The sequence below is a fragment of the Malus domestica genome, chromosome 15 (genome assembly GCF_042453785.1).
Source record: "Malus domestica chromosome 15, GDT2T_hap1".
In the NCBI taxonomy this organism is placed as follows: domain Eukaryota; kingdom Viridiplantae; phylum Streptophyta; class Magnoliopsida; order Rosales; family Rosaceae; genus Malus; species Malus domestica.
Genome location: NC_091675.1, coordinates 45,978,455 through 45,993,170, shown reverse-complemented (window position 1 = coordinate 45,993,170; position 14,716 = coordinate 45,978,455). Strand labels below are relative to the sequence as shown.

At 36.1% G+C, this 14,716-nt stretch overlaps 2 protein-coding genes across 3 annotated transcripts; both read left to right on the top strand.

Annotated features, from left to right (window-relative positions):
- Positions 1–3,450: 3,450 nt before the first annotated feature.
- Positions 3,451–10,059, top strand: LOC103436008 (probable pectin methyltransferase QUA2). Of its 2 annotated transcripts, XM_008374511.4 has the most exons (10): positions 3,542–3,915; positions 4,278–4,394; positions 4,613–5,360; positions 5,455–5,587; positions 6,443–6,683; positions 7,127–7,352; positions 7,467–7,642; positions 7,781–8,084; positions 8,823–8,961; positions 9,402–10,059. In XM_008374511.4, the coding sequence occupies exons 3-10, from the start codon at positions 4,651–4,653 to the stop codon at positions 9,558–9,560; spliced, it is 2,088 nt and encodes a 695-aa protein (XP_008372733.2). In that variant the 5' UTR covers positions 3,542–3,915; positions 4,278–4,394; positions 4,613–4,650; the 3' UTR covers positions 9,561–10,059. The 2 variants fall into 2 exon arrangements, with proteins under 2 accessions (XP_008372670.2, XP_008372733.2); XM_008374448.4 differs by lacking the exon at positions 4,278–4,394 and having other exon boundaries at positions 3,451–3,915.
- A 3,336-nt stretch (positions 10,060–13,395) lies between these two features.
- Positions 13,396–13,866, top strand: LOC139191965 (uncharacterized). Its single transcript, XM_070813004.1, has one exon. The coding sequence runs from the start codon at positions 13,396–13,398 to the stop codon at positions 13,864–13,866; it is 471 nt and encodes a 156-aa protein (XP_070669105.1).
- Positions 13,867–14,716: the final 850 nt, after the last annotated feature.

Genomic DNA, 14,716 nt, shown 5'->3' with positions numbered 1-14,716 from the left:
GAGGGCATGGGAGGGTACGGGAACAAGGAGGGCAGACAATCCTTGTCCCTCAAACAAGGTACAAGGATCGTCTGCCCTTCCACTTTCCATGTCCTCACGTGCCCTTCTGTTTGTATGGTCACGGTTAAGTCACGTCAACATGTCCGTGCCCTTCTGTTTGTATGATCACGGTTAAGTCACGTCAAAATTTTATATTACTATTCATTTTTATCTATTATCACTATAAAATAATAATATAAAATGTTGACGTGACTTAACCGTAACCACACAAAACAGGAGGGCACGGAAGACTTGTCCCTCAAAAAAAACCCTCACCCATTTATTTATTTTCTCCAACTTTATTTTGTGTTTATTTATCGTGGTAAGAATTTATCTAGTTTTTCGTTGTCAACAAACAGTAAGATAATTACGTTGAATTTATCTAAATTACAAAAATGAAAGTTTGAACATTAATGCATAGAATTGATCGCATTGTGTCCAACTTTGTTAAATTCATGTCTACTTATCTATTTTATTTTTAAAGAATGATAAACAAAACCGTTTTTAATGTTTCACACTTCTACGTGATTTTAAATGTTGTTTTTGTTTGACATGTAGTACTACGGTCTTATGATATTCATCTTCATTCGTTTGCCACTTAGTACTATTATTGTTTTCTTTTATAATTTATTTAATCAGATGATTAAATATTCAAAAATAAAAATTGAAAAATTATCATATCCCTTTCTTTTACAGTTGTGATTATGATTCTTCATAGCGAGTAAATCTATCTTAAAGCAATATATGTCTTTTAGCTTTTGGATAGGAATTTGGATCCCATTTGGATTCAAATTGTGGAGTTCCTAGATATTTTCACATCTTAGCCATTCATTGTGCATCGTGCAACAAAAAATCATTTAATTTTTTTATTTAAAATTAAATACAAATAGTAACTGACGAAAACTTGTTGGACGATATAAGATGAACGACTATAATCTGAAGATCTCTAAAATCCTCACAAAATAAATTCGAAGATAATCCTCTTTCTTTGGATAGTACTAGACAAATTACAGTTGAAAATCTGTATTCAACTAAGCCAATTTTTTAGTCCACGACCAAAAGCATTTTGACTGCATAAACATACTATAGATAACACATGTGATGTGTTGTTCCTTTTTCCAAAAATTCAGAAATTACGACTAGGGTAAGATACATATTTACAAAAGAAAAAATCCGTCTTATCAATGACATGTAAATATTTGTTCGAAGATACATAATTTTATAAAATCAACAATTCTTAACATATCTGCTGACTTTTAATATGTGTTATTTTAAGTATTTCATCAGTTTTGAATTATTAAACGAGTGGGAGGTAGTGAGAAGTGATGCAAGTGCGGTGGGGGGGGGGTGAAATAATAAGATTGTTTAGTACACAAATACAGAATGGCAAGCCTAAGTGTCCGGCAAATCAGGCGCAAGTCAAAGTTTATATTTTGGTAGATCCATAAAATTCCTAATACAAAGGGATCCATATAAACAATGTCTCCTCCTCAGATATAACTTTGCACACAGATAGATAGAGGAAGTCAGCAAGTAAATTCCCCAATTGCTTTTTTTATATGATTGGTTTAAATTTAATTCTTTGGAAGATTGAGTGGGGCTCATCCCTAATTTTTTTTTTTTAAAAAAAAAAAAAAAGCAAGCACGGCTGGATGCACAAATATTTATAATATAAGTGATTAATTTTTTTTTTCAAGTTTTTAACTATTTGTATTATGACACTTGATGTACTTAATCGTATTACTAATACATTGAAAAATCTTCAGGATTAGGGTTGGTGAGAATAGGGTAAAGAGTTAAGTGGTAGAGAGATAGGGGATTGATTTTTTATTTTATTTTTATAGATTTAGAGTTCGATTTCTTAATATTACAAAAAAGACGAGTTTTCGTTTTAAAATAAAGTGAAATGTCTATATAGATCCTTAATTTTACAACTTTATACTGAAGCTGTTGTAAAATGATAGTAAAGCAAATAAACATCCTTGTGACGTTAGAAAAAGACCTAAGATGTAAGAAAACAAATGACCATCTCCTAAAAAAAAAGGTTCAGCTGACAGACAATATGATTAGTCGAGTGGATATTACAAAATTAAAAAAAAACTCATTAGAGGCATGGTTCATAAATAATTAACACCATTCACCATGTTCTTGAAATCTTAATACGAATGCTCTTTTACCCAATCTAACTTGCATAAAGCAAAAAACTCTTGAAACCTCCCCCAAAATTTCAGCATACCAAATTCACCAAATACCTCTATAGTCATATATAAAGACTTGTGAGTGTGAGCAGTTAAACCTACTCATAGATCAAAAGTTCAAAACTAGTTGGGAAAAGGTCTCTTTCATGGAAGACCATCTTGCTCCTCTGTCGACCAAAATTAATTGAATGTCAAATTGGGACGAATTTGGGGCATTTGATATTTTCACATTTGTGACATTGAAAAAGTGAGAAATAAGAATTTATAGCAGCGGTGCACTTCTTCTCCTGCATGGTAACAAATAGCGTGTTCTTTCTGCAAATAAATAATACAATTTCATAAGACCCTCGTGGCATTTATTATACAAAACTTATACAAATTAATGCAGAAAAATACTAACGAGATTCTTTCAATAATGGAACTCTCTGCTACCCAGTTATGGAGCTAATGAAGGCTTAGGAGGATCACTTAACCCTTCTTACTTCCAAGTTTTTGTTATATGATTATTTGTATTTAGTTTTTCTTTGATTTTTTTTTATATCAAAATCATTAAGGTTTTGACATTTATGGTTTATTGAAAAGTATGATACTTTGATTTTTTAACCTGTATCTTCGGAGATATAACTCATGAATAAAATTTATAATTTTTTTCTTTCTCTATATTGTGTCAAAGATTGATGATTAGCTAATCAGCTAACCCTATTTATATAATTTATGTCTAATCATGTCACATTAGAAGTGTAGAAGTTAATATACATAATACATTTAAAATCGTCTTTTACGAGTTTTTAAACTATGATTTTGTGTTATTATATAAGCTTTTGTAAGTTTTTTTTTCTTCACTTTAAGCTTATGAATATTTAAGATTGACCCCAATAATAAAATTTTTGACCATGCCATTATTTTTAGCATAATGTTTTATAATTTTGATACAAAAATTAACTTTAAATTGTGAGGTAATATAGAGTTCACCTTGACAAAGTCTTCTTACCATTTCTCACACACACACCCACATATATATATATATATATATATATATATATATATATATATATCGTTTCAACCCTCTCTGTAACGGACAAGGATTCTCTCCCCTCTTCTTTCCATTCCCTTCCATCTCCTCCTCTTACATTTTTTATTTTGTTTTTTTTATTCTATAAAAAATTAATATAAGATGTTGACGTGATTTAACCGTGACTATTCAAATAGAAGAGGAGAGGAGAGAAGGGAAGGAAAGAAAAAAACAAAGAATAGAGAATCCTAATCCCTCTCTTATATTTTACTCTCTCTCTCTAGTGCATTTTCCCCTTCAAATTACATAGTATCCAGTTTTCACGAACTCTGTCACGATTGGATCGGTACAAAATCCTCTCCCTCTCTCTCTACTTTCTCTTTCCTCTCCTGTGAGCTAAGCATTTGAGCAAAGTGGGAGAGACCGACCCAAGTGAGAGATGAAATCGGAGCCACAGCAGCACAAGTGTTTGTGGCAATAAACAGACCGAGCTAGTCCATGGATTCATACTGATTTCCTTCCAACAATTTCTTGGCCCTTCTTTTCTGTTTCTTTCTCTTTATCCATTACCCTCATCTCTTTCCCTAATTAAAAAGGAACTGTTTTTTTCTCTGCGACTACTTCTTCTCTCACGTTTGCTACATTTGGCTCCTTCTGCACAATTGGGTAACCACTGGTTTTGCTATCTGTGGATTGATCTCAAATGGGTTTTGCTTACTTTGTACTTCTGGGTCGTTTTATTACACTCTAGGATTGAAATTTGAATAGAAATATGCTTGCTGTTTTGCTATTAGATCATTTGGGTACTTGAAAGTGATTTAATTTTTTTATTGTTATTTGGTGTGGGAAGTGATCCAAATCTGTAGTTAATATGTAAATGCATCTGCTTTCTGTCTCTTAATTTCTGTAAATCTTAATTGCTCTTTGTCTTCCTTTTTCTGGGTTTATTCTTCCCAATTGATTCTTAGATAAAAGATTTTCCTTTTTCTCTTTAATACATTGAATCGTTTATGGGGTCTGTCTTGCAGCTGGGTTAATGGATCTAGTGACGAAATGATCATGCTTCTGAGGGAAAACTTTTTATCCTTTCCTTACTTTTAAGCTTATTGGGTGGAAAATACATTTGGGTTTTGTAGAATCTTAAGGTAAATCAACTTTTTGGATGAAGTTATGACCTCACCAGAAAAAGAAAACTCTTTTGAATGAGGAATTGTTGTGGTTTTGCAATTGTCTTGGGATTTAAGATAAGGACATTTGTGGGTTTCTGCCTTTTTCACCTCTCAGCTTGTTTTTCTCTTGTTTGAGCTTTCCTGGATGTCTTTTGATTGCGTATGAATTTTAATTTTATTTATTCTTTTAACAGATTCTTGTTCCGCGGTCTGCATCATTTGAAATCAAAGAATGGCCAGACCTCTGCATCGAGGTCCGTCTGGTACGCGGATCTCTGGCAGTGGCAATGATTTTTTGGACTCCCAGATGAAAGATAAAACAGATAAAGAAGATTTGGACAGAAGAGCTTCTTCTGATAATAATAGTTTTGCTTTTAGAATGCCAATTCGAGTACTTTTTCCGGACAATTCTCCTTCCAAACAGGGAAATACCGAAAATGGCTTTGCATCCGATCCCTTCATGGCTGGTACTCCCAGAAGTCGGCACAAGTTAATGCTGCTACTGTTGAAGTTAAGTTTAGTTTTGATTGTTATTCTAGCTCTTACTGGATCCTTTTGGTGGACACTCTCCATCTCAACAACTTCAAGAGGTCACATACACCATGGATACCGGCGACTCCAACAGCAACTTGTTTCTGACCTGTGGCATATCGGAGAGCTTTCTCTTGGTTCATCAAGGTTGAAAGACTTGGAGTTTTGTCCTCAGGAGTACGAAAATAATGCCCCATGCTTCAATGTTTCGGAGAATCTTGCCTTAGGTCTTACTGATGGCAACGAATATGACCGGCATTGTGAGAATGGGATGAGGCAAAATTGTTTAGTTCTTCCGCCTGTGAATTATAAGATTCCTCTTCGGTGGCCTACTGGTAGAGATGTCATCTGGGTGGGGAATGTGAAAATAACAGCGCAGGAGGTACTTTCTTCTGGAAGCTTGACAAAGAGGTCAGCTGGGATTTCTCTTGTTAGCAAACTTTGCTCTAATTCTATTAACCTGTCCTGGTTTTGCTTTAAATTTTGAGTTTCCATGTGCTTACAGGATGATGATGTTGGAGGAAGAGCAAATTTCATTCCGTTCAGCCTCCTTGATGTTTGATGGTGTTGAAGACTACTCGCACCAAATTGCAGAAATGATAGGACTGAGAAATGAATCTAACTTCATACAAGCTGGGGTAAGTGGATTGGAATTTGTGTGTATTAATTGTTGGAACTGACCCCATATAACAATGGAAACATTCGTTATCATGTTCCTTTCCCTTGATTGATTCCCCTCGTGTAGTTTATTTAACTTATATTTAGGTAGAATTTTAGTCACGCAAGTTGACATATTTATTTTAATGCACATAATCATATTGAACAAGAAGTGTTAGGAATATATATGTAGCATTTTAGCCAAGCAGTTGACATCTTTATTTTAATGCTCCTTATTGAACAAGAAGGGGTTCTAGCCTAACCCCCAGTCCAGAATATTCAGTTTAAGAAATGAATCAGTATCCTTTTTTTAGTGGTAGTTGACCTGTGGTTAATATGTCAAACATCGCCCTTGGCATGAAAACTGCAGCTCAGGTAATACGCATTTCGAACTGTTTCCAGCACTTTTACGTTTGACATTGCTTACTCCATAAGAGACTGCAAATACTTTATAACTCCTTATGGTACCCTACCAAGCTGCTTTTTTAGCTTTGGTTCCATTTACATATACACATGAACACCTGCATACCTCCTAGAAGGGTACATATGTCATATCCATTGGTTTCTGATGCATGATTGATCATTACAGAAATTCTTATGTACGGATCAGATTATTTCAAAGACAAATAGAGCATACTGTTGTTATATTATGATCACTTGTAGTGTATTTGCTCTTTAATGCACTGCAACACGCTTTCTATGCCAGATGGACTGTGGTATGTACACACTTGTGTCTTAATGTACATATTATCAAGATGTGTGGTGGTTGCACTGAATTTAAAACTCTGCTTTTATGTTTGAATTGGTTAATGAAACTGTCAAAATTAATTCTGCAGGTGAGAACCATCTTGGATATAGGATGCGGTTATGGTAGTTTCGGAGCACATCTCTTTTCCAGTCAGATCCTAACTATGTGCATTGCGAACTATGAGGCTTCAGGAAGCCAAGTTCAGCTGACTCTTGAAAGGGGTCTTCCTGCAATGATTGGTTCTTTTATTTCGAAACAGTTGCCGTATCCATCTCTCTCTTTTGATATGTTGCATTGTGCACGATGTGGGATTGATTGGGACCAACGGGGTAATGCTCTCCTCTTTAACAAGTGTTTTCTTTTTGTGCCTGCATACACCACACCTTTTAACCAATGCTACCAACCAACTACTTCTAATTGTACTCCATGAACTGCCAATATTTTAAATGTTCAATCTGCATTATGTTCTTGTTTTCTGTAAACTTGTCTTGGAACCTAGCACATTTTGATTGTAAGATCTGACAGAAATTGTGTATTAAAGATGTACAGAATCCAACGGATACAATTCTTTCTGTATTAAAGAGTTTTCAGAAAAATAATTAGACTGTTACTCTTTAGAAGAAATATTTAGACTAGTACTTTTTGGATTTACAATTTTGTTGAGAAGTGGGATTGGAGAAAATATCACATTCAGCCATTAATATACTAAAAGACTAGCACTTTTTGGATTTACCGTATATTAATCATATGTTCAATTATGTTCGTACGACAGATGGGATCCTCTTGATTGAGGTTGATAGAGTTTTGAAGCCTGGTGGGTACTTTGTCTGGACATCACCTATTACCAATGCTGAAACATTTCGTCGTAACAAAGTGAATCAGAAAAGGTGGAACCTTGTACGTGATTTTGCAGAAAATCTCTGCTGGGAGATGTTATCGCAGCAAGATGAAACAGTTGTATGGAAAAAGACTAGTAAAAGGAATTGTTATAGTTCACGGTAAGGAAACTAACTTGGATTTTCTTTTGAACGTGGGATCATATGTGTTTGGTCTTTAGTGTACAAGAATAAGAGCCAAAACTGATATGTAGTACAATCTACGTATTTCTTCAGGAAACCAGGTTCAGGTCCCTCTATATGCAGCAAAGGTCATGATGTTGAATCTCCATATTATCGACCACTCCAAGCCTGCATTGGTGGAACTCAAAGCCGCAGATGGATTCCTATTGATGGGAGGAAAACGTGGCCTTATAGGGCTAATCTGAACAAGAGTGAACTTGCCATATATGGTACTTGTTATGTTCTTGATATAGCCTATTTGGTAGAGAAAACAAACAAATGCATCGCTCAGCCTCTGATAAGTCTATTGTCTCCAATTTATTTTAGTGAAGATCATATGGTTCATGTTTGTTGAAATTTTTGTGCAGGATTACATCCAGAAGAAATCACTGAGGATGCTGAGACGTGGAAAATGGCAGTACGGAATTATTGGTCTCTTCTGTCACCATTGATATTCTCAGATCATCCAAAGAGACCTGGCGATGAAGATCCTTCACCACCCTATAATATGCTTAGAAACGTACTTGACATGAATGCTCATTTTGGTGGTTTTAATTCTGCATTATTGGAAGCTGGAAAGTCTGCATGGGTCATGAATGTGGTCCCAACAAATGGACCCAATTATCTGCCCTTGATCCTTGACAGGGGATTTGTTGGTGTTCTGCATGATTGGTAAAGCTACTTTTTCTCACATCTTTTTCCCTTGCAATTACTGTTAAGCATCATGTTTAACTTGGAACCGTTTAACCAAATTTCATTTGCTAAAGATAACATCTCTGCTTAGTTATAATTTCTTGCGATCTGAAGTCTTGTAGCATTGGATTCTTTTTTTCTTCAAATGAGCTCATCAGTATACTTTCACATGGATAGGATGTATTGTTCACGAAGGAGAGAGTTAGATTACATCATCTAACCAGGGATTTTTCTGTCCTGCATGTTTAGTAGGTAGCTTAGTGATCCTTCCCTTTTGTTAATCAGTGGTGTAAAACCAAACAGGAATTTTTCATAAAAAAGACTTCAAACTTCTTGTAGTGTCTTAAATTATGCTGACTTTACACAGGTTTGATGGGTAAATTCTTGATGGGGGAAATAATTCAGCGTTAATATACTTTTGTAACTTTGGAGTTATCTGAGAAAAAAAAAGGCAGTGAATACTGAGGGATGTCATTATACTATAGGTTTGTGAAACGACATTTGTAACTGTTGAATTACAGAACCCAATGGATTGAATTTGACATAAAAGTGGTATTGTCATGGTATTTGATTGGTTGAAAAGTTGATTTGCCTCCAGCATGTTTTACATCATGGTCTGGACTCTGGACTCATAACATCATTTGTAATTGTGGGAAATGGTGCATCGTTGTTCCTTTGTAGGGTTTTGTTTTAACAAGAATTTGTATCTGTTTCTAGGTGTGAACCCTTTCCAACATACCCAAGAACTTATGATATGGTGCATGCAGCAGGACTTCTTTCACTTGAAAGTGATCATCAGCGCAGATGTACCATTCTTGATCTATTCACAGAGATTGATCGATTGCTTCGTCCAGAGGTACCCATGTTAAATAATTCTCATCACATTTCATCTACGGTTATTTTACCAGTCCTTTTATTCCAATATAGTTTCGGGCAGAAGAATGGAGAGCTGTTAACTAAATTTTAGACTCATAGAGGAAATCCCTTTTTAGGACTGTCACACATCAGTTCTTATAGATGTATATATATATATGTATATACACACACACCACGCATATATATATATATATGTATGTATGTATCTGTTTACATGTCAGGATGTAACTGGCATACATTATTTTGTCTTGTTTTGTACAGTGTCTTATACTGTCGAGGCTTATGGAAATAAACAACAAAGTTAACTTCAGTTCCACCACCAAAACCCAATAGACCACTTATAGGTGCTATGTAGGATGGCTTTTTGTTTGCTTCGTTATGTTAGTATTTAGAATATCTGATGTTAGTGATTGTTTGCAGGGTTGGGTGATAATCCATGACAAAGCTTTTCTTGTCGAATCAGCAAGAGCTCTCACGACAGGGCTGAAATGGGAGGCACGCGTGGTGGAAATCGAAAGCAACAGCGACGAGAAACTACTCATATGCCAAAAGCCTTTCTTTAAGAAGCAAGCAAACTAATACAGCAATTTCCAAAGGGAGCCTGAGATATATGGTGGTAATATCACTTGATTCATATTCATTTACTTATTTTACTCAATCATCATAAAACTCTGCCCTTGAAAGGAGAGGGAACCAAAATTTTTGGACAGACGAAACCAAAGAAACAAGCGACGAAAGAAAACCAGTGTTGAGTCTTGTAAAAGCGACACAACACCCGTGGAGCCGGCCGTAAGGCCGCCATGGGACATAGGGCATGTAATTATTATGGTATTGAGGTCCGGAGCAGAGAGAGAGAGAGAGAGAGAGAGAGAGAGGAGTGTAGGATTATATTTTTAGTCTTCCATGTCATTTCTCATTGTAACTATACAACCACAGGATTTAAGATTGTGAAGATCATTACAGAATAAACAAATGCAGTCAGTTTGCTATAGTGTAAAAAACATGCTTGTCAATGCTTTATGTCAAGCACCCCCAACCTCAATAATTGATTTAATTACATTTCAAGGCTTACAAATCACGAATTTGGCTACAATATTTACATGTGTTTGGTATAATAACATTTCACATTTATCTTTATGTTGTGGCAAATGGCATTAGTTCTTTGTTTAGTGGTGTCTCTCTTTTTCAATGTTGGAATAGGTCTCAAATTTGAATGTCAGTCGTCACACTGATCGAAACCAAAATTTGAAATCCATATATTTCTTGCTTCAACCCAGAAGTCTCGAAACTTAATGACCACGTATTATTTAGTGTTCTTACTTGACCACTCAAATATCGTGAAATGTGCAGTTTGCTACCTTTAGTTTTTTTTTTCCGTTTCATTATCATACCTAAAGTTACCATTTGCCCCTACAATCATTCTTGTGTTAGTTTAGTCGTTAAGTTCTCTGTTAAACGATGATGTGGCCGACCTTTAACGCACCAAAAAAATTACGAAAAAAAAAAACTACAAAATTGAAAAATCTTTGCCTTCACTCACCTCCTCCTTTGTCTCTTTTGGGAAGTGGGCACGTCATATATTTTCAGCGCTCATGTCACTAACATCTCCACCATTCAAACCTGAACACCTCACTTTATACTCGCCCCCACCATGCACCCACCGAGCCAAAGCCAATTCCGGACCGACTACTACTAAGTCGTCGTCATTCCAATTCTCGAATTTCACCGCCAAACCAAATGCCCATTTCTAATCAATATATACCCGCTTCGGATTCATACCTAAGACTTGACTACATGATGTTCAAGCCAAACGACAACGTTTTCGACAACGCAACGGAGATAAACTACACAGACATGTTTGTAGATGGACACGAGAGAGAGAGAGAATACCTAGTGGGATAAAGATAGAGGGGTGCGTTGGCGTAGATTTGGAGTGGGTCGGATTGATGTGGGTGGGGGAGAGTCCCATGGTGGTAGGGGTGGTGTGCAGAAGGTTGCATGGGTGGGGATGAGAGTGATAAGAGAGAATGTTATTTTACTTTTAACTTTTCAATATTTATGTTTTATTAGTAATTGTTATACACTTTGTATTTAAGTGTGGTTATATAAATCCTAGATTATATTTGATACTAGTTATTCTTCCTTATTAGGACTTGTATTCCTTGGAGGAGAATGATTATTCCCTCCCTTATAACTATAAATAAAGCAAGGTTCTAAAAAATGTTAGGCACTAGTCGGGCGGCGGGCTAGCGCCTAGCGTCTAGAAGGATTTAGGTAAATTTCTTGTATATCTTGTAAATAATTGCATATTGACACTTAAAAAAAAATTATACTTGTATGAAATTCATGGATAAAATAATAAAAAAATGATAAAATGCAAAAAGAGTATCCAACAACTCCAAAATTTAAAAACACATTAAACATATATGCCATATAACCATAGTGAGGAGTATTGTAGGATGATAAATGTACAACAAGTTCAAAATTTGTAGGATGACAAATGTACAACAAGTAAACAATTTTAAACCACTTAGACATAGATAGGATTATTTTATTTTATTTTTTAATTTCATTAAAAAAAATTTAAAAAAACCGCCTAGCCCTGCCTAGCCCGCCTATAGCCCATCCGATTTTTCCAACCGATTTGCAAGAAAACGCCTCGGCTCACCACCGCCTAGCTCCTAGGCCGTTTTTTAGAACATTGAAATAAAGGCACGACGTAAGGGGAATAACACATCCTCTACACAACCCTACAAACACATCTCTCTCTATTCTTTCTCTATGCTGCCGGCCCCCTTTCCCTTGTCAGATTAAAATAAGCCACAACACGTTATCAGTACGCTCCTACAGCTGCACTTAGGAATCTGACGTGGAGGTTTTCTGCATCAAACCAATTCATCAATATCATCACGCAATCAGGTTCTTTCAAAACAAGGATTTTTATGCCGAAATTTTTGCAGCCCTGATAGCATGAACATTCACCATAATACATGACCTAACTTTATATTTTTTGAAATTTAGATTCTACATAAATTGTGTATGCATTATATCCATAATTGTTGAATTATGTGAATTTGATATTGCCATGAATTGCATCAAATATATGTCCATGTATTGAATTATTTGATTGAATATGCATTGAATTAATCTGGAAATCAAAAGAAAAAGTTATTAAAAATAATTTCCTAAGGTTCTTCGAACCCATGACCTGAACCACCCACGAAGCTATCAAGCTCCACCTGGAAAACCCGACGCTTATGGCTCTAACCCAGAAACTCTAACTCGCTTACAGCGAGACCACGACCTTGTCGTGCAATTTTTTGGCAAATTCTTCCATGGTGTTGTGATTTTGAACCAAAATCATTGAAATTCCAGAAGATTTTCATCGAATTTGGGTGAAATTCAAGTTTGAATTTCTTGGGTTTCCCTTTTTCCTTCCCCCCGACGTCGAGGTACTCCATCCGTTACTAGGAATCAGTTCGTTGTTGCCTAGGGCCCTGCACCGAGAACCATGTCCCAAAACCTAGCCGCTTGGGGCGTTTTGGACTTGACTAAAGCCTACTTGGGCTTTGCTTCTCTCAACCCACATCACTAAGCCCAATTAGGCATTTGTTGGACTCAGCCTGAGACACTAGCCCATGGCTATGGCGTCCTAGTGTTTTACGACACACTGTATTGCGTCTCCCCTGGGTTCAATTGCCCACGTCGCATCGGATTCCAACCCGAAGCTGGAATATCGGTGCACTGCACTGTGAAGCATCGGAGCATACCTTCGTGTGGGCTTAAAGCCCTACCTTGCTCCCTACCGCACCTGATCAATACCTATATGGGCCTCTGTTTTTGGACCCATGTTTTGCAACCTGTTTGCTGTTACTAGGCTAGCATCCTAAATTTTTTTTTTGGCCTGATCAGCCCATGCCTACTCCAGCCTAATTTTGGGCTCATATCTCACAACATATATTTGCTTAGCCCACCATGGGCTTTGGTCCATTATTTTGGGCTCCGAGTTTAATTGTTTATTTTTTTAGACAAATTGGGTTTTATAATTTTTCACCCGCAAATTAAATTTGGCCCAAAGTCCAAATAATTAATTCAATTATAATTTTAGACTTGAAGGTATATTTGCATATTTTCTTGTTGCATATTTACGTATATATATTTGTGTTTATCTGTAGGAACATATGAACCTGAAGTTTATATTTATTTCGAAACCTAAAGTTTCTAGAAACATGCCTTATTTTCAAACCTGAAGTTTTCTTTAAAACCATCACCCATGAAAACCCAAAGTTTTTTTCATGTAAATTTAAACCAATACATGTCTATTAGAACCTGAATGTTTACACCTATTTGAAAGGATTGATTTTTTCTCCATTACAGTAACCATATTCTTGTCCATTTATTTTGTGATAGGGACATGTCGAATTTGAACAAACTAAACTTTACCGCTTTAGATGTCTCTGGAAGAAACTACCTCAAGTGGGTCCATGATGTGAAGCTTTACCGTACCCCCACAAAGAATTTGCGTCACGCCATTGAAGATGAGATGGACAACTTGGTTGGTGAAGCTGAGAAAGCCACTACCATGATCTTCATCCAAAGACACATTCATGATGCATTGCAAACCGAGTGCCTTGCTGAGAAAGATCAACGAGCACTTTGGGTCACTTTGGCTGAACACTTTGATCACCAAAAGGATATTTTCTTGCCTGAAGCAAGACATGATTGGCAGCATCTGCGCTTCCAAGGCTTTAAGTCTGTGAATGAATATAATTATGAAGTTTGTCGAATCCAATCACTTCTCAAGTTCTGTAATGAGAACTTGACCGAAGAGGATATCCTGGAGAATACCTATTCGACCTTTTATGCTACCAATATTGTCATGTAGCAACAATTTAGGGCTCATAAGCTTACTAAGTTTTCAGATTTGATCTCTATTTTACTTCTTGCTGAAAAGAAAAATTAGCTATTGATGAAAAATCATCAAGCTCGACCTACTGAGGCTACTGCTGTGCCTGAAACACATTATAGTACAAACCAACGCCTAAAACACCAACATAGGTGTGGTATGGGCAGCCAGAAGCCATCCGGTCAAGGTCAACAGAGCTGAGGCCCATCTAAGGGAGGAAACCGAGCTCTAAAAACGCCCTAACTTCGCTCATAAGGTCCCAAACTTCAAGAATAAGGGCAAAGCACCTGAAACCATGGATGCGGACATGTGTTACCACGGTGGTTCAATGGACCATTGGTCCCGTGTTTCCCAGAAGGTTGTAGTTGAATATCATTCTCGTCGTAAGAAGTTTGAATCAAACTTTATGTAAGTGGATGAACCTGAGAGTACCAAGATAGAGGTTTCTGACTTTCAGGATGCTATTACCCCTATGGAAGATTAGAATCTTAGACATAAACTATTTTTAGTTGCATTTAGAACCTTGGGGGCCGAATTCCACATAATGGCCGAACCCCCTCTTGTTTTTTGGTTTATGTTTGAACATTTTTCCTTTATATTTGGATTATTAGTTGGTGATTTGTTTTTGGATATTAAGTTTTTAATTACCATCTTTGAATACTTAAATTATTTTGAATGGATATTTGTTTTAAGAACTTTTATGCATGTGGCCGATCAAATTAATTTTTATTTCTAGGTATGACTAGTGGAAAAGTTAGTTGTCTGGCAGATAGTACAACCACACACACTGTTTTACGTGAATGCATCTATTTCACTAACTTCATACCTA